The 18,902-nt window shown below is 42.5% G+C and overlaps 1 protein-coding gene across 1 annotated transcript in view; it reads left to right on the top strand.

The window, feature by feature from the left end:
* LOC144492511 (hepatocyte nuclear factor 4-beta-like) overlaps positions 1-15,600 on the top strand; it is a 62,468-nt gene extending 46,868 nt beyond the window's left edge. The window contains exons 7-10 of the mRNA XM_078210605.1: positions 2,407-2,559; positions 5,492-5,728; positions 11,384-11,506; positions 12,479-15,600. Coding sequence (XP_078066731.1) covers positions 2,407-2,559; positions 5,492-5,728; positions 11,384-11,506; positions 12,479-12,618 — 653 coding nt within the window. The 3' untranslated portion in view covers positions 12,619-15,600. The remainder of the gene's footprint in view (positions 1-2,406; positions 2,560-5,491; positions 5,729-11,383; positions 11,507-12,478) is intronic.
* The last annotated feature ends 3,302 nt before the right edge of the window (positions 15,601-18,902 follow it).

The following is an 18,902-nucleotide window of genomic DNA, read 5'->3' as shown; positions in this document are numbered from 1 at the left end:
TGGAGTTATATCCCAGTGTGTGCAGTGTATCGCCCATTGGGTTTACAGGACTCATTTAGAAAATATCAGACTAACAGGATGACTACTTTTTAGCAAGTTGCAATGGATTTCAGCTGGCATATGTTGCAACGTAATTACACATAATTGGGGTTATCCGTTTAATTAGATGTCAGAGATCTCTATCCTAGAAATTACTGCTTTTGTATATTTATTTACTCCCATGATTTTAATTCTGCCATTAATTGCAGTGACACTTCCAGGCATTGTGATGAGCTGTCAACCATTCATAAATGAGTCAATAAAGCAATTGTACTGCTCGGCCATTTGTAAAGCATCAATGTCTTCGGAGTTTGAGGGGACCCAAGAACAAATGCACACCATACTCTATTAGAGAAAGCTCACATCTGTCTTAAACATACAAATGTAGTTTGTGTCCCCTCACACTCCAAAGACTTTGGGGTGGCATGGCAGCACAATGGTTAGCATTGCTGCCTCACAGCACCAGCGACCCATGTTCAATTCCGGCCTCGGGTCACTGTCTGTGTGGAGTTTGCACGTTCTCCCCGTGTCTGCGTGGGTTTCCTCCGGGTGCTCCAATTTCCTCCCACAGTCCCAAAGACGTGTGGGTTAGGTAGATTGGCCATGCTAAATTGACCCTAGTGTCAGGGGGATTAGCGGGGTAAATGTGTGGGGTTACGGGAATAGAGCCTGGGTGGGATTATTGTCAGTACAGACTCAATGGGCCGAATGACGTCCTTCTGTACAGTAGGGATTCTATGAATGGTTGATAAATAAAACAGCTCATGTAGTCCTACTCACTGAACTTCAATGGCTTGTGAAATTTTCCCCACCACCCTTTTATGACACTAATTTCAAAGTTCAATGTTAAAGATGGTTCAACTGAAGCTTTGTAAATTTTAGCTATTCGCTCATTGCAGGTGTAGATTGCATGTTCCCCTGTTGTTTTTATGTATGTATTTATCGAAGTATGGTGCAAGGAGAACCACGATATAGGCGTTGTAACTTAAACACTGGGAAACTCTATTACAGGCGTGCACTGTCTCACAGTCAGATCCCTGACTGCTTAACCCTGGGAGGAGCTAACCCCACCTCAGGGGTCACATGACCCACACTCTTAAAGTGGCAGTATGCACCCCAAACCCCCAACATACATATATCACAGTATCTTGTTAATTCACAAGTCTATTTTGAGTATCTTAATGATTGGTCAGAGGCCTTCCCCACATTCTGAGAATCTGTGCATTTGTTTGTGATGGATGTTTGTCCCTGGATGTTAGGGTTTTCAGAAAACGATAACTGTTCAGTTAATGGGAGCAGAGTAAACGCAAATACCATGTGCTTGATTTTCAAAATGTAAGTATATTTAATGTAGACACCAAGTGCTCACCCGCCAGTTGGAGAGCAATGAAATCACCATGTTGCCTACTTCTGGGCTGGTTCATTCAAACTAAGTGCCAGTCAGACACTTAACTGGGCTGCAGTAGGCCTTTCCAGGGATTAAAGACCCTGGAGCAGAAATCCAACCCCTCCCCCCCCCCCCCCCTCCCCCCTCCCCCCAACCTCACCCAACACGCCCACCCATACACACCCCAGAGCTACTGACCAATCAGAGGCTGGTAGCTATGCATTGCTCAGCAGAGCCACGGTGGCGATGGTGGCTGCTGGTGGTAATGCATCCATCCATCAGAGGCCCAAGATTCACAAGGGACCCAGAACATCGTTGAGTGATGGCAGGAGAGAGGTGTCGTGGGCAAGGATGGCTCTCAGTGCATTCCTCTTCCCAATGCCCGGTCCCTCAGGCTCTGAGTGTTTAACAATGACCCCCCTTCCCCCCTCTTCATTTAACAACTTCAAGGAGTTGGCCAGCATTTATTGCCCATCCCTAGTTGTCCCAGGGCAGTTGAGAATCAACCACATTGTGTGGCTCTGGGGTCACATGTAAGTCAGACCAGGTAAGGACGGCAGATTTCCTTCCCTAAAGGACATTAGTGAACCAGATGGGTTTTTCTGACAATCGACAATGGTTTAAAGTTTATTTATTAGTCACAAGTAGGCTTCCAGTAACACTGCAATGATGTTACTGTGAAAAACCTTATGGTTTCATGGTCATCAGTAGATTCTTAATTCCAGATCTTTTTTATTGAATTCAAATTCCACCATCTGCTCTGGTGGGATTCGAACCTGGGTCTCCAGAACATTAGTTGAGTTTCTGGATTAATAGTCTAGCGATAATACCACTTGGCCATCACCTCTCCTAAACAATATCTAACGCTAAAGTAGATTTTGAGCTTTCAATAATTTTCAGGGATGTTAGGAGATGTTTAACTCTAGCAGTTTGTTGAACTGGAGATACAACTCTAACAAAAATCCATCCTTTTTCAACAGGAAATGATTTCATCATTCCCCGGCATTGCCCAGAGTTAGAGATTATGCGTGTTGCAAACAGGATTCTGGATGAGCTGGTGAAGCCACTACTTGACCTCCAGATAGATGAAAATGAATTTGCTTGCCTCAAAGCTGTGGTATTTTTTGATCCAGGCAAGTGTCTTTGTGATTAGCGTTTGTTCAGTAACATAGTTCAGTAATGCCTGAGACAGGTTGGAAGTTAAGACATTGACGGTGAAGGCTCAGATTCCAGACAGTCAAACTAAACATGAGGAGAAAGAATGGCAGTAGACAGCTCCTGTTCATCCAGATAAGTTCATTTAGTTAAACAGTTTAAATGGACTTAAGAGACAACTGAGCAATCCTCTGACAATGGGTCTTTTACACTTGTTGATAATCATCTGCAATGTACCTCACCAGGGGAGACACAGTGGCACAGTGGTTAGCACCGCTGCCTCACAGCTCCAGGGACCTGGGTTGGATCCCGGCTTGGGTCACTGTCTGTGTGAAGTTTGCAAGTTCTACCTGTGTCTGCGTGGGTTTCCTCCGGGTGCTCAGGTTTCCTCCCAAGACCAAAGATGTACAGGTTAGATGCATTGGCCATGCTAAATTGCCTCTTAGTGTCCCAGGATGAGTAGGTTAGAGGGATTGGTGGCGTAAATATGTGGCGTTTTGGGGATAGGGCCTGGATGGGATTGTTGTCATGCAGACTCGATGGGCTGAATGGCCTCCTTCTGCACTGTAGGGATTCTATTTCTGGAGGGAGAACAATCACAAGGACATGACTGATATGGAAGGATTTTCTTATGAGGGGAGGTTGAGTAGGTAGGGTCTGTACTCATTGGAGTTTAGAAGAATGAGGGGCGACCTTATTGAGACAGTTAGGATGTTCAAGGAGCTTGACAGAATAGATGCTGAGAGCTTGTTTTCCCCTTGTGGGAGAGTCTAGAACCAGAAGGCATAATCTCAGAATAAGGGGTCACCCATTTAAGACAGAGATGAGGAGGAATTTCTTCTTTGAGGGTAATGGATCTGTGGAATTCTTTACCGCAGAGAGCTGTTGAGGCTGGATTGTCAACTATGTTCAAGACTGAGATGGACTGATTTTTAATTGGTAAGCGAATCAAGGGTTATGGGGATAAATCAGAAAAGTGGATTTGAGGATTACCATATCAAATAAGTCATTGAATGGCAGAGCAGACACGATGGACCGAATAGCCTCCTTTTGCTCCATCATCTTACAGTCCTATAGTCACACCATTAATATTGCTATTATTTTATAAAATATTGTCAGTTGTAGCTAGCAATCCCGTGATGGTGATATTTTATTGATGACTGCGTGCAATGCATCTACTTGTGTTGACTATATTGGTACATTTTCACACTTCCCATTTTCAGATGCCTCTACCACAAATTATTCTCTATCCAAGAAGGTAAATAGGGATTTCCCTGCTCGTGTAGCTTATCTTTAAGAATCCAACAAGTTGATGAGGCTAGACTAAGTGACCTTTTAACCTATTGGCTTTCCATCTCCACCTTCTCCCCCCCCCGCCTAACTGCCAGGGTAGTATAGAGAGATGGTGAGCTGAACTTGTGAACAGTGAATCTGAGAGAATCTGTGGAGATGGAGGCCCTCGTAAACAATCAATCATGGGCCCCATCAACTAAATACTTGGACCATTTCAGTGAAATCAATCTTGTTGCACCCTGAACTTTCAATGAAAAGCAATGTACTGGATCAATCATGTATTGGCAAACATTCACACAGCAAACAGAGGGGAGGATTCCACACCTGACAGTTGGCATAATTTAATACTTCATTCAAGTTAATAGATGGAAAGCTCCCTTACGCAGTTTTCATCTATTCACTACAAATGTATGAACAAAAAAAATTCACCAATAAATTTAAATCAGATATTCGGAATGATTTTCTTCATGCAAAAATATGCAGCTACAATCAGCTGCCAGACACTGTAATGGATGCAATTAACTTTATACTGCAACTGGGCATTGGGCCAGGAGAAGCAGTGTGTTAGATTGAGAGCTGAACTTGGCCTTTGCAATTGGCTTTTTCTTTATTTCTTTAATTGTGACCTTCATCAAATATAATTTTTTTAGCCCCTACACGCTTTGGCTTTTCCATCAGAATCTAAAAGCCACACTATAAGAAGGATATGAACACAGCACATAGCACGGTAGCACAGTGGTTAGCACTGCTGCTTCACAGCTCCAGGGACCTGGGTTCAATTCCCAGCTGGGGTCACTGTCTGTGTGGAGTTTGCACATTCTCCTCGTGTCTGCGTGGGTTTCCTCCGGGTGCTCCGGTTTCCTCCCACAGTCCAAAGATGTGCGGGTTAGGTTGATTGGCCATGCTAAAATTGCCCCGTGGTGTCCTGAGATGCGTAGGTTAGAGGGATTAGTGGGTAAAATATGTAGGGATATGGGGGTGGGGCCTGGGTGGGATTGTGGTCGGTGCAGACTCGATGGGCCGAATGGACTTTCTGTACTGTAGGGTTTCTATGATTTCATAGGAGAGAGTGCAAAAGAGGTTCATAAGAATGGCACCAGGGATAGTTATGAGGATAGATGGGAGAGGTTGGGGCTGTTCTCCTTGGAGAGAGAAAAGCTAAGAGGAAATTTAATAGAGTTATTCAAAATCATGAGGGGGCTGGACAGAGCAGATAGGGAGAAACTGTTCCCGCTCGTAAAAAGATCAAGAACGAGAGGGCACAGATATAAAGCGACGTGTGAAGGTAATGAGAAAAATCACACAGCGAGTGGTTGGGTCTGGATTTGATTTATTATTGTCACCTGTATAAGTATACAGTAAAAAGTATTGTTTCTTGCGCGCCATACAGACAAATCTGGAAGTGTGTTCACAGCAGATTCAATCGAGGCATTCAAGAGAGTATTAGATGATTACTTGAATGGAAAAAATGTACGGGCGAATGGCACTAAGTCATGATGCTCGTTCGGAGAGCCAGTGCAGAAACGATGGGCCAAGTGGCCTCCTTCTGTGCCATGACAATCGAACGTGTGATGTTTTATATAGAAACATTCATTTACTGTGACTTTTCCATCATAGATTGCAGAGGTGTAAGCGATTCGGCAAAGATCAAAAACATGCGATTCCAAGTGCAGGTCAACCTGGAGGATTATATCAATGATCGGCAATATGACTCACGTGGACGATTTGGTGACATTCTGCTGCTTCTTCCATCACTGCAGAGCATCACGTGGCAGATGATTGAACAGATTCAGTTTGCCAGACTCTTTGGAGTGGCAAGAATTGATAATCTGTTGCAGGAAATGTTGCTGGGAGGTGAGAAACAGGTTTTTTATTTTTAGTTACAGCCTGTTGCCAAGACTAAACTGCAGGTTCAGCTAATTGCTGCTGTGACTTGAGGTCACGAAAGTCTGTTTGATTTCCATTCCCGTATAGCTGATTAGATAAGTCTCTTCAATTTTAAATGTTAATATGAAAATGTGACCGGAATTTGTGACACCAGGAAGCTGGTGAAAATGGGTTAATGCATAAGAACTTTAATTTAGAAGATAGACTGCGATAAGATGAAAAAGAGGTATATTCGCAGTGGCTGCATCAAAGTTAAACTTTTTACTTCTGAGACCTGGTTTTAAATCCAGCCCGGACTGATGGAATGTGAGCCACCTCCCCTTTTTAAGAGCAATTCAGCAGTCCAAAATTCTGAATTTTAAATAATACCAGAGACTGGAATTACATCGAAAATAGGAGCAGGGGTAGGCTATTCGGCGCTTCAAGTCTACTCCACTATTCATTACGATCATGGCTGATCATCCAACTCTACAGCCTGATCCTGCTTTCTCCCCCATATCCTTTGATACCCTTCGACCCGAGAGCTATATCTAACTGTTTTTTTGAAAACATACAATGTATTGGCCTCAACTGCTTTCTGTGGCAGCAAATTCAACAGACAAAACAGAAGTATGTAATTAGTTGTTCAGCCATTTCTTTGTTCCCCTGTTTCTGACTGCAAGGGACCTACATTTGTCTTCATCAATCTTTTTCTCTTCACATATCTATAGAAACGTTTACAGTCAGGTTTTATGTTCTCTGCAAGCTTACTCTCATACTCTCTTTTTCCTCTTCTTAATCAATCCCTTGGTCCTCTTTTCTGAATTTTAAACTGCTCCCAATCCTCAGGTCTGTTGCTTTTTCTTCCCAATTTGTATACCTCTTCCTTGGATCTAATACTGTCTCTATTTTCCCTTGTAAGCCATGGTTTGGCCATTTTTCCTGTTTTACTTTTGCGCCAGACAGGAATATAATAATCATTGCAGTTCACCCATGTGCTCTTTGAATGTTTGCCATTGTCTATCCACCATCATCCCTTTAAATAACATTTCTCAATCTATCATAGCCAATGGCGCCTCATACAATCACAGTCTCCTTTATTAAGATTCAGGACCCTCCTCTCTGACATTTTTTGCCCTCAGCTCTACCATACAGATTCCACATTGTGGAGCTAATATCTTTCCTCAGTATTGCGTTAATGTCCTCTTTAACCAGCAACTCCACCGCCTTTTCCTTTTTGTCCATCCCTCCTAAATACTGAATACTCCTGGATATTCAATTCCCATCCCCAGTCATCCTGCAGCCACGTTTCTGTAATCCCAAGTATAACATACATCCACATTATTGTGAATGCTCTGTGCGTTAAGGCACAAAGCCTTAAGGCTCACCTTTTAACATTACTTGTCCCATTCCCACTATCTTTCACAGTGACCCTATTTGATTCTGCCCCTTGATTTCTCTCTGCCTTTTCTTATTCCTCTCTCTATATTTTGTTCTTGTCCTTGATGCCCCCCCTCCTCTGACTCCTTGCATAGATTCCCACCCCCCGGGCTATTTCAGATACTCACTAGATTGTGTGACACATAATTTCTGGGTGATTTCATATCCGCAAAGCCTGTTACACAAGATGGGAATAAATTGTGATCAAAACCATCTGTTAGATATAACTGAAATGAAATTTTAATCAGGAACAGCTTTGAGACATCTTTCTTAAGATGGGTATGATATGATAATGTTGCAAAATGTATCTCAAGTTCCCTTAAGCAAATTTAAGATGACACTATTGACACATTCCTCAGTACAATTATTGGCTCTTTCCTGTATTTGGTCAGAGTATATTGAACAAAGTATCAAAGAAGAATGAAAAACAATTCCTGCGATGGAGGATAATCGGTTCTATGAAAAATGGTACAGCTTTTCCCGTACAGAGAGAATGTTGTACAGTACCAAAACTCAAAATGAAAAAATAAACAGAGATTAAATTGAAGGAAGGAATGAGACCCACAAAACTTTTTTCTGAATTAAATCGTATGACCTTACTTTCACTTATTCATACAGTATGAATGCCTGGGCAGAGAAAATCATATATTTTTTGCACATATAGTCAAATCGCAATTATTTTACAAGTGTGATGCAGTCCCATCAATATCAGCATAAATTGCTGAGAATGAGTCATCATTACCAGTCCCGAAGTTGTATCTTGGGACAGTATTGTTTACCTTGCCTCCTTAGCAAATGAATACTGAAGCAGGATTCCTGTCATAAAGGTTAAAGTCAGACAGAAATGTCATCTTATTAATATTGTGAAATAAACAACATCCGCTGCATTTACCAGAACATCAATTCTCAGCACATTTACTGCAAACACTGTATCATAAGGATAAAATAAGCTGTAATAGTTCTGATTTTTATTTTTGAGTAAATCTAATGCAGTAGCTGTACAACTTGAAGATTGTTCAGACTGGGAGACAAAATAAAGCATCTGTTTTAATTTTCAGTAGATTCACAACCTTGCGTCTGCATTCCCTGTCTGCAAAATGTTACCACTTGAAGCTGTGGCAGTTAATTGTCCATTTAAGTGGCCTCATCAGCCTAAGGATGGGCAGGCTATCTGATGCCTTGCTGTAATATGGGGGACAGGTCAGTGGTGAGTGGGAGGACAGAGGGCTGGCAAATTGATTTATTTCACATGTTCCCCACCCCCACCCAGCCTTCAAAAATACTGAGGGGTGTCTGTAAAATTTAGTCACATGTTATTCACAACCTCATCAGAAAAAGTTCATGAAACACCAGTATTAGGGAGGTAAATGGACTTAGTTATATAGAACACAAAAACAGAAAAAATGCTGGAAAATCTCAGCAGGTCTGGCAACATCTGTGGAGAGAGAATAGAACCAACCTTTCGAGTCTGGATGACCCTTCATCAGAGCTCTAACCAAGGGTCATCCAGACTTGAAACGTTTGCTCTATTCTCCCTCCACAGATGCTGTCAGACCTGCTGAGATTTTCCAGCATCTTTCTGTTTTTGTTTCAGATTCCAGCATCCGCGGTATTTCGTGTTTATTTTAGTTGCATAAAAGTTGGAAATTAAAATGACAACTGATGTTTATACACCCAAAAGTACAGAGAAAAGTTTCCTTTTGTAGTTTTTCAGCCACTAATTGGCCACTTACTATCCCCACTGCTGATTTGCCTTATCTCAATGCAATAGGTTTATTTATAGTTTGGTGTTCAGATGGTATCAATCTGTCAGATTGCTCCATGTGTCTTTTTTGCAGCGTACCTGATGTGCGAATCTTTGGTACTAAGGCTGCGCGATAGCAGTAAAAACACAAGTTTTGTTTCTCTTCTCTGGCACCTCTAAACCTGATAGGCACAAAACTAATCACCCAGAAATATTTGTACAAGTAAAGCACTGTAAACAGATTATGATAAAAGCATAATACTGCGGATGCTGGAATCTGAAACACAAACAGAAAACGCTGGAAAATCTCAGCAGGTCTGACGAAGGGTTATCCAGATTAAACGTTGTCTCTATTCTCTCTCCACAGATGTTGTCAGGGCCGCTGAGATTTTTCATCATTTTCTCTTTTTCTTGTCAACAAATTGGGTGGGATTTTCCGGCCGTGCTCGCCCCAAGACTGGAAAATCCCGTCCGAGGCCAACGGACCTTTGCATGGTTCTGTCCCGCATGGTACGATTCTCGTGGTGGGCAGGACAGGAAAATTCCTAGCATTATGTCCATCTAGTAGATCCATCTATACATAAACCAGTCCAAGTACCTGCAGCAGAGCTAAAGTGCTGAGAAATGTAGGCACATTAGCTTAACATCATTGCAGTGCCATTAAATTGCTACCATACCCTCCTGACTAGGTGGATATAGAGAGCAGTAGTTTAAAGACACATTCGATAGTCACTCTAGTTCTAAGTTTGCTTAATTCCAGGCAAATTGTCAGGCAGATAATTTGATTTGCTTTGAATTGGACTTTTATTGGCGAGTAATTGCAATGTGCATTTAACTAATGAAATATAGACCATCAATTTAGACAGGCTACTGGGCATTTCCTGAGTTCATACGCCAGGACATTCTGGATGTGCAGCCCAGTTTCACAAATGTCCTTTAGGGAAGGGAATCTGCTGTCCTTACCTGGTCTGACCTTTGTGTGACTCCAGACCCACAACAATGTGGTTGACTCTTAAAATGCCCTGTCAAATGGCCGAACGAGACACTCAATTCAAGGGTGATTAGGGATGGGCTTTAAATGCTGGCCCAGCCAGCGACACCCACATCCCATGAAAATAATTTTTAAAAAGCTTGCTGTTGTAACTTGGCTGATCTCCCCTCCCAAAATCTCATTCCTTCATGCAATGAGCAGTTTCGTTTAGATATAAATAAAGATATGAGCAACAGTAATGTTAAGCAGTGGATGAAGTTGTTGCACATTTTCCTTCGTGGTTCCAGAGTTATTTATCACGTATCTTTCAGATGTTGCAGTTCTTCCTCTTACAGTTCTTTTTCTTCCCTTTGCCTCTTTTTAAAAAAATTTCTTTTCTCTTCTCACGAACTGGTATGTTTCCAGTGACACCACCCACTATCCGATACCTCACCAATTTGGTCCCCACGCATCTTGCACAATCTAATTAGCTGTAGAGGATATTACGGTCAAGATTGTGTCACTTGATATCCACACGCACTCTCATTCCAATGGGAATTACCAAGGATCAACAGATCTTGCCTAATTTCGTTTTCTACCCTGTGTCTACTCAATCCAATTGTCATGTATCTACGGTGATCACAGCTGAGATCAAACTAACTCAATGCAGATTAGAGATCCAACCCAAGATGTTTTTGATCTGTGTGACTCAGTTACACACACTCGCTTACCCTACTGAAGTCTCAAAACACCAGGTTAAAGTCCAACAGGTTCATTTTGAATCACGAGCTTTCGGAGTGCTGCTCCTTCATCAGGCACTCACCTGATGAAGGAGCAATGCTTCGAAAGCCTCTGATTCCAAATAAACCTGTTAGACTTTAACCTGGTGTTGTGAGACTTCTTACTGTGCCCACCCCAGTCCAATGCCGGCATGTCCACATGGTTACCCTACTGAGGCAGCAGCTGCCTCTCTCCTTCATATTATTGAAACTAACCCTACTCTGGCGGCACATGGCAGCTCAGGTCATTTAAACCTGATGCTACTCCGAATGAGCTCAAGTATTGAGTCTAGTTTCAGGGCTATAGACTTTTCACTTCATTTTCTTAAATTCATAATGGACAAATACTAATGTAAAACAAATGTGGCCAGTACACACTCATTTCCTCAATTGTCTTTTGATGTCTTCACCTGAATACACCCCCATAAAATTGGCTCTGTCCCCAAGTTAAAGAACCTTGTCTATGAATTTTCTATATTTACACACAAAGCTCCAAAAATCCGACTAGATTTTCTGAGGTGCAGCAGACACTAACATGTCTAAAGTTTTATTGCAATTGTTTTAGGGTTTTAAAAGACAGTCTCACTGAGAGCCGTTTCATGTTTTCTTGGGAACAAGCTCTTTAAAAAATCGACTTTTGTTTTATCGTCTCATTATGTTACCTAAGCCTTTAGTTCAGATTTTGCTCTATACCCTTCATCTTGTCATAGGACCCTCAACCGAGTTAACGCAGTACCCGCATTCTGGACATTCTGGTCTAGTCCACAGTCCTTTAAGTGGCCATGCACTGATGCCAGCTGGTGTGTCCTCAACAATCCATCATGTTCAAATCTGTAAGTTACCTAACCTGAGTTTGACTGAAACCACACTTTACCAGAAAACTGCTTTTAAAAGTCCTATTTTAAGCATGCCAAGAACTCTTTCCTGGAACACTAATGCTTATTTTAAATGATGTTGCAGTTCCGTTTTATTAATAATTTGGGGCAGATTTTAATTCTACTTTTGTCGAGTTTTTTTCCTTCGAGGAAAAGGTGACCATGCTCATCACCTGAAATATTTTCTCGGGTTCCAGTGGCTGCTATTAGTAGATGACTGCTAATATTTTTACCTGTGTTGAAGATTTTCGATACTTGAACACTTTGTTTTCTATTTGATAGTCACTTGTTAGTCCAGAACATGAGTATTGCTGGAAAAAAGAGGCATGCTGTTGAAGCTGATCATTTTCCACTTATCAGGACAGATGCAAGAACACAAAATTTCAAAGGAAGCAACATTTTGTACAGCATGAGAAGCAGTTACTGATTGGTTGGCCAGTTGATTCTGATTGGTCAAGGCATTGGCATGGTGAATACACCAGGGAGCGACTCACCGAACTTTTGTTTAATTTTTAAAAATGCAATGCCAAGACATGTTCCTTTTGCTTACAGAGGAAAGTCCCCTGCATATGAATAGAAGCAGGCATAAGTGAGCTACAGTGTGAGCTTGACTGATTATCTTAAATTGGTTGTTAGTGTAATTTTCAGTGCACCCAGGACTGTTCCACATGTGCTGTCCATCTAACATTAGACACAATGGCTGGAACTTTTCCAGCCCATCCGCCACGGGAATTGGAACAAGTGAGGGTGGACTATGGAAAGGTCCATTGACCTCGGGTGGGATTTTACGGTTTTGGGACGAGTGAAGCCGTAAGATCCCGACCTATATTCTGGGTCTTGCAAACACAGCTGCTTGAGGATGGTCAATGCTATGTAGATTTCATGGTTTTTGATGACACTGTAATCTGAAAATGTTCATGTTTCTTGCAGCGTCCCCAGAGACTCCGCTTTCATCTCCATCTTCTGGCTCTGGAAATGAGGAATATAAACTGCATCCCGCCACCCAAATCCAGATGCCTTCTGCACATATGCTGCCTCAAAACATCGTTCCCAAGCAGGAGATATTGTAAAATTCTCAAGCGGGAGATATTGTAAAGAAAATCAATGTAATTCCATTATGTCCCTGTGCAGAAAAGACAAACAATTTGCTGCAAGCACTTCTGCAAAACACTACTGCCATTTAACATGTCAAAGCGAAATAGAAATCGCTTGGCCAGCATTTGTTGCCTGTACAAAATTAACCTTGAGAAGGTAGTGGCAAGCTGCCTCCTTGAACCGTTGCAGTGGTTCAGATACACTCACAATGATCTTAGGAATATGCTGTTTGAGCTGTCGTATGCAGTGATTGCAAAGAGAATGATCAAGAGTCGGGTATTAATATCCACATTATGTCAATAAATATGTTTATAAGTCAAAAGTATGCAACAAAGCAGAATACATTTATACACTATTTGCCTTGAATTCCCTCTATACTTGCACTGAGAGACACATAGGCTGGAACATTTTGGCCATAACCTGGCTTGATTACAGAATTTTGGGTGTGAGTTATGTTCAGAACTAGAATCCACTCAAATCTCCTCAATTTGTACAGCTGTCCTTTGATCTCTCCACTTGAATCATAGAATCCTACAGAAAGAGGCTACTCAGCCCATCAAGACTGCACTGACCACAATCCCATGCAGGCCCTATCCCCATAACCCCATGCATTTACCCTAGCTAGTCTCCCTGATACCAAGGGGCAATTTAGCATGGCCAATCCACTTAACCCGCATATTTTTGGACTGTGGGAGGAAACTGGGGCACCCGGAGGAAACCCACGCCGACACAGGGAGAATGTGCAAACTCCACACAGACAGTGCCCCAAGCTGGGAATTGAACCCGGGTCCCTGGCGCTGTGAGGCAGCAGTGCCAACCACTGTGCCACTGTACTGTGAATAAATGTCCATCCATAAAATTAGCTCTGCCCTAAAGTTAAAGAGTTTCGTCTGTGAGTTTTCTATATTTGCATTCAAAAGATCCTTCACAACTGCAACTAGATTTCCTGAGGTCCAGCAGGAAACTTAGGTTTTTTTGTTGCAATTGTTTGAGAGTTTCGAAATATATCATCACTGAGATCAGCTTCATTTTTCTACTGTTTCCATACATTTTTATGGCAAGCCACATGAAAAATTCTCAAGCTTTCCCGGTTGCATGTTCCTAATCCCATGGGCGGGATTTTCCGGCCGTGCTGGCTCCAAAATCGGAAAATCCCACCCAAGGTCAATGGACCTTTGCATGGTCCGCAATCCCCTCCCCCCCCCCACCCCACCCGCCCGCTACAATTCCCTGGGCGGAATTTTCCTGTCCCGCCCACCACTGGAATCATTGCAGGCGGGACACGCGCCATGCAATTGTCCGTTGCCCTTGGGCGGGATTTTCCAGTCTTGTGGCGAGCGCAGCCGGAAAATCCCACCCTATGTGATGAATGTGCATGACCAATGCTTAAATGAGTTGCAACTTCAATCTTCAAATGTGGAAGGAATCTATAGTGCGAGTTCTACACTTTCCCTGGCTGCTGATGGCTTACGCCAATTTATACCCATTTTCACTTTTGGGCATTTTCTAATGGGATTGGCAGGAGAGTTGCATGCAAATTAGCATTGCAGAATGGGTGCCTTTTTGGGTCAAACTTCTGGATGGTGATCATGGAGTAAATTCCAGGCCATTATACTGTATTGTTCAAGAAATCTAAAACTCGAGGGTTTCTATACTATGTAAGAATGAGTGTGGTGCATCGCGTCATCGTTACTGTTCAATTTGCCCAAGAGTTTGCAGAAATTGTATGTCTCATCAGTAACATATTTCAGTGATCTGTTAATTAAAATGAAAATTGAAAAACATTTTGTACATAAATCATGTTCAAATGCCACTGCAGTAGATGGTGGAACTTGAATTCAATAAATATCTGGAATTAAAACTCAACGGTCATCATGAAATCATTGTCGATTGTGGTTAAAACTCATCTGGTTCACTAATGCTCTTCAGGGAAGGAAATCTGAAATCTTCACCTGGTCCAGACTACACAAGACTCCAGATCCACAGCAATGTGGTTGACTCTTAAGTACCTTCTGAAATGGCCCAGAAAGCCACTCAGTTGTATCAAACTGCTCAGCACTGTGGGCCTATCTCCACCGCATGAACTGTAGCGGTTCAAGAAGGCTCATCACTACCTTCTCAAGATCAGTCAGGGATGGGCAATAAATGCTAGCCAAGACAGCGATGTCCACATCCCATGAATGCATTTAAAAAACACTGCATTACAGTACACAGGGCCTGTACTTAACAATTTCATTAGGGACTTCCTTGGACTTTCTAGATGGCCAAGTTACTTAAGGATGTGAGTAGCACAGTTTCATGGATGAGGAACACCTTATGATCAGATGGCATTGCTTAGCTCACTGGGGCAGGTCATTGGACAATGAAGAGCATCCACGAAATATTACGTCAGCAAGATGTCAGAGCATACAGGAAAAATACAAAGAAAATCAGATAGCGAAAGAAGATAAAGAATTAAGAAATGGGGAAGAAAAACCCTCTCTAATTAGTAAATTGAGTTGCCTAGTTCAAAGGCAATCTTCAGAGACGGTGTATCGAACTTACTTTGTATTGAACCGACAGCGAGGGACTGTTTGTATCATGCTGTTTTCCAGCAAGCAGCTGTAATTTTTAAATAAACTTGCAGTGACTTTATCACAATTTTTAGTCTGGATGTTTATAAGTCAAAAGTATGCAACAAAGCTGAATACATTTACACACTATTTGCCTTGAATTCCCTATATACTTGCACTGAGAGATACGTAGGCTGGAAAATTTTGGCCATAATCTGGCTTGATTACAGAATGGGCAGCACAGTGGTTAACACTGCTGCCTCACAGCGCCAGAGATTCAATTCCCGGCTTGGGTGACTGTCTGTGTGGAGTTTGCACAATCTCCCCGTATCTGTGTGGGTTTCCTTTGGGTGCTCCAGTTTCCTCCCACAATCTGAAAGACGTGTTAGTTAGGTATATTGACCCGAACAGTAGTGTGGTGACTAGGGGAATTTCACAGTAACTTCATTGCATTGTTAATGTAAGCCTTGCTTGTGACTAATGAATAAACTTTTAAAAAAACTTTAAACTGAATTTTGGGTGTGAGTTATGTTCAGAACTAGAATACATTCAAATTTCCTCAATTTGTAAGCTGTCCTTTGATCTCTCCACCTGAATACATGTCCATCCATAAAACTGGCTCTGCCCCCAAGTTAAAGAGTCCCGGTTCAAGAGCAGAAAAGAATATCTTGAGTTGGTAACGAAGTATCTGTCATTAAACAAAAAAAATACAGCTCACTTGAAGTTTCCATTTAGTGTTACACACAGTGTGTATTATCTAAATTCTCACTGAGATCAGGGCCTTGAATTCACCCTGCCGCTCACTACTTAAGTAATAGTCTCACTGCCCCAAGTATTGCGAGGAAAACAAAATAGTGCAAGAGTCACAGGATAAAATCTTTATTTAAATCTTGACCGAGCAAACTCTGAATTGAAACATTCCTGAAGTTGTGGCCAGGTGATATATGATAGAACAGCTCCCCATCTCTTTCCTCTTCTCTGTTAACCATGGTTCACAAAAGAGGTTGAATGTCTTGTCAAGAGGAAAAAGGAAGCGTATGTAAGGATGAGAAAACAAGGTTCAGTTGGGTCGCTTGAGGGGTACAAGTTAGCAAGGAATGAGCTAAAAAAAAGGGCTTAGGAGAGCTAGGAGGGGACATGAGAAGTCCTTGGCGGGTCAGATCAAGGAAAACCCCAAGGCTTTTTACTCTGATGTGAGAAATAAAAGAATGACCAGGGTGAGGTTAGGGTCGGTCAAGGACAGTAGTGGGAACTTGTGCATGGAGTCAGAAGAGATAGGAGAGGCGATGAATTAATACTTTTCTTCAGTGTTCACCAAGGAGAGGGGCCATGTTTTTGAGGAGGAGTGTGAGACACAGGCTGATAGGCTGGAAGAGGTAGATGTTCTGAGGGAAGATGTATTAGCAATTTTGAAAAACCTGAGGGTCGATAAGTCCCCTGGGCCAGATGGGATATCTCCTAGGATTCTTTGGGAGGCAAGGGATGAGATTGCAGAGCCTTTGGCTTTGATCTTTGGGTCCTCACTGTCCACGAGGATAGTCATGATGTGGAGATGCCAGCGTTGGACTGGGGTAAACACAGTAAGAAGTTTAACAACACCAGGTTAAAGTCCAACAGGTTTATTTGGTAGCAAAAGCCCCCACACCACATTCACATTGAAGGTAGCTTTTGCTACCAAATAAACCTGTTGGACTTTAACCTGGTGTTGTTAAACTTCTTACACGGGGATAGTGCCAGAGGACTGGAGAGTGGCGAATGTTGTTCCTCTGTTCAAGAAAGGAAATAGGAATGACCCTGACAATTATAGGCCAGTTAGTCTTACTTAGGTGGTCGGTAGGTTAATGGAAAAGGTCCTGAGGGATAGGATTTATGACCATTTGGAAAGATGCAGCTTAATCCGGGATAGTCAACATGGATTCGTGAAGGGGAAGTCTTGCCTCACAAATTTGATTGAATTCTTTGAGGAGGTAACTAAGTGTGTAGATTAAGGTAGAGCAGTTGGTGTCGTATACATGGATTTTAGTAAGGCGTTTGATAAGGCTCCCCATGGTCGGCTCATGAAGAAAGTAAGGAGGTGTGGGATAGAGGGAAATTTGGCCGATTGGATAAGTAACTGGCTATCTCATAGAAAGAAGTTTAACAACACCAGGTTAAAGTCCAACAGGTTTATTTGGTAGCAAAAGCCACACAAGCTTTCGAGGCTCTGAGCCCCTTCTTCAGGTGAGTGGGAATTCTGTTCACAAACAGAACTTAAAGACACAGACTCAATTTACATGAATAATGGTTGGAATGCGAATACTTACAACTAATCCAGTCTTTAAGAAACAAAACAATGGGAGTGGAGAGAGCATCAAGACAGGCTAAAAAGATGTGTATTGTCTCCAGACAAGACAGCCAGTGAAACTCTGCAGGTCCACGCAACTGTGGGAGTTACAAATAGTGTGACATAAACCCAATATCCCGGTTGAGGCCCATTCCGGGATATTGGGTTTATGTCACACTATTTGTAACTCCCACAGTTGCGTGGACCTGCAGAGTTTCACTGGCTGTCTTGTCTGGAGACAATACACATCTTTTTAGCCTGTCTTGATGCTCTCTCCACTCCCATTGTTTTGTTTCTTAAAGACTGGATTAGTTGTAAGTATTCGCATTCCAACCATTATTCATGTAAATTGAGTCTGTGTCTTTAAGTTCTGTTTGTGAACAGAATTCCCACTCACCTGAAGAAGGGGCTCAGAGCCTCGAAAGCTTGTGTGGCTTTTGCTACCAAATAAACCTGTTGGACTTTAACCTGGTGTTGTTAAACTTCTTACTGTGTTTACCCCAGTCCAACGCCGGCATCTCCACATCATATCTCATAGAAGACAGAGGGTGGCGGTGGATGGAAAATTTTCAGACTGGAGACCAGTTACCAGCGGTGTACCACAGGGATCAGTGCTGGGTCCTCTGCTTTTTGTGATTTTTATCAATGACTTGGAGGAGGGGGCTGAAGGGTGGATCAGTAAATTTGCTGATGACACCAAGATTGGTGGAGTAGAGGATGAGGTGGAGGGCTGTTGTAGGCTGCAAAGAGGCATTGATAGGATGCAGAGCTGGGCCGAAAAATGGCAGATGGAGTTTAACCCTGATAAGTGCGAGGTGATTCATTTTGGGAGGACGAATTTGAATGCGGATTACAGGGTTAACGGCAGGGTTCTGAGGAATGTGGAGGAACAGAGAGATCTTGGGGTTCATATCCACAGATCTCTGAAGGTTGCCACTCAAGTAGATAGAGCCGTGAAGAAGGCCTATAGTGTGTTAGCATTATTAACAGAGGGTTTGAGTTTAAGAGCCATGGGGTTATGCTGCAACTGTACAGGACCTTGGTGAGACCACATTTGGAATATTGTGTGCAGTTCTGGTCACATCACTATAAGAAGGACATGGAAGCATTGGAAAGAGTGCAAAGGAGATTTACCAGAATGCTGCCTGGTTTGGAGGGTAGGTCTTATGAGGAAAGGTTGAGGGAGCTAGGGCTTTTCTCTTTAGAGCGGAGGAGGATGAGAGGTGACTTAATAGAGGTTTATAAAATGATGAGCGGGATAGATAGAGTGGACGTTCAGAGACTATTTCCTCGGGTTGATGTAGCTGTTACTAGGGGGCATAACTATAAGGTTCATGGTGGGAGATATAGGAGGGATGTCCGAGGTAGGTTCTTTACTCAGAGA

This window comes from Mustelus asterias, chromosome 4, assembly GCF_964213995.1.
Source record: "Mustelus asterias chromosome 4, sMusAst1.hap1.1, whole genome shotgun sequence".
Classification (NCBI taxonomy): domain Eukaryota; kingdom Metazoa; phylum Chordata; class Chondrichthyes; order Carcharhiniformes; family Triakidae; genus Mustelus; species Mustelus asterias.
The sequence above is the reverse complement of the archived record's forward strand: the minus strand, read 5'-3'. Positions and strand labels throughout refer to the sequence as shown.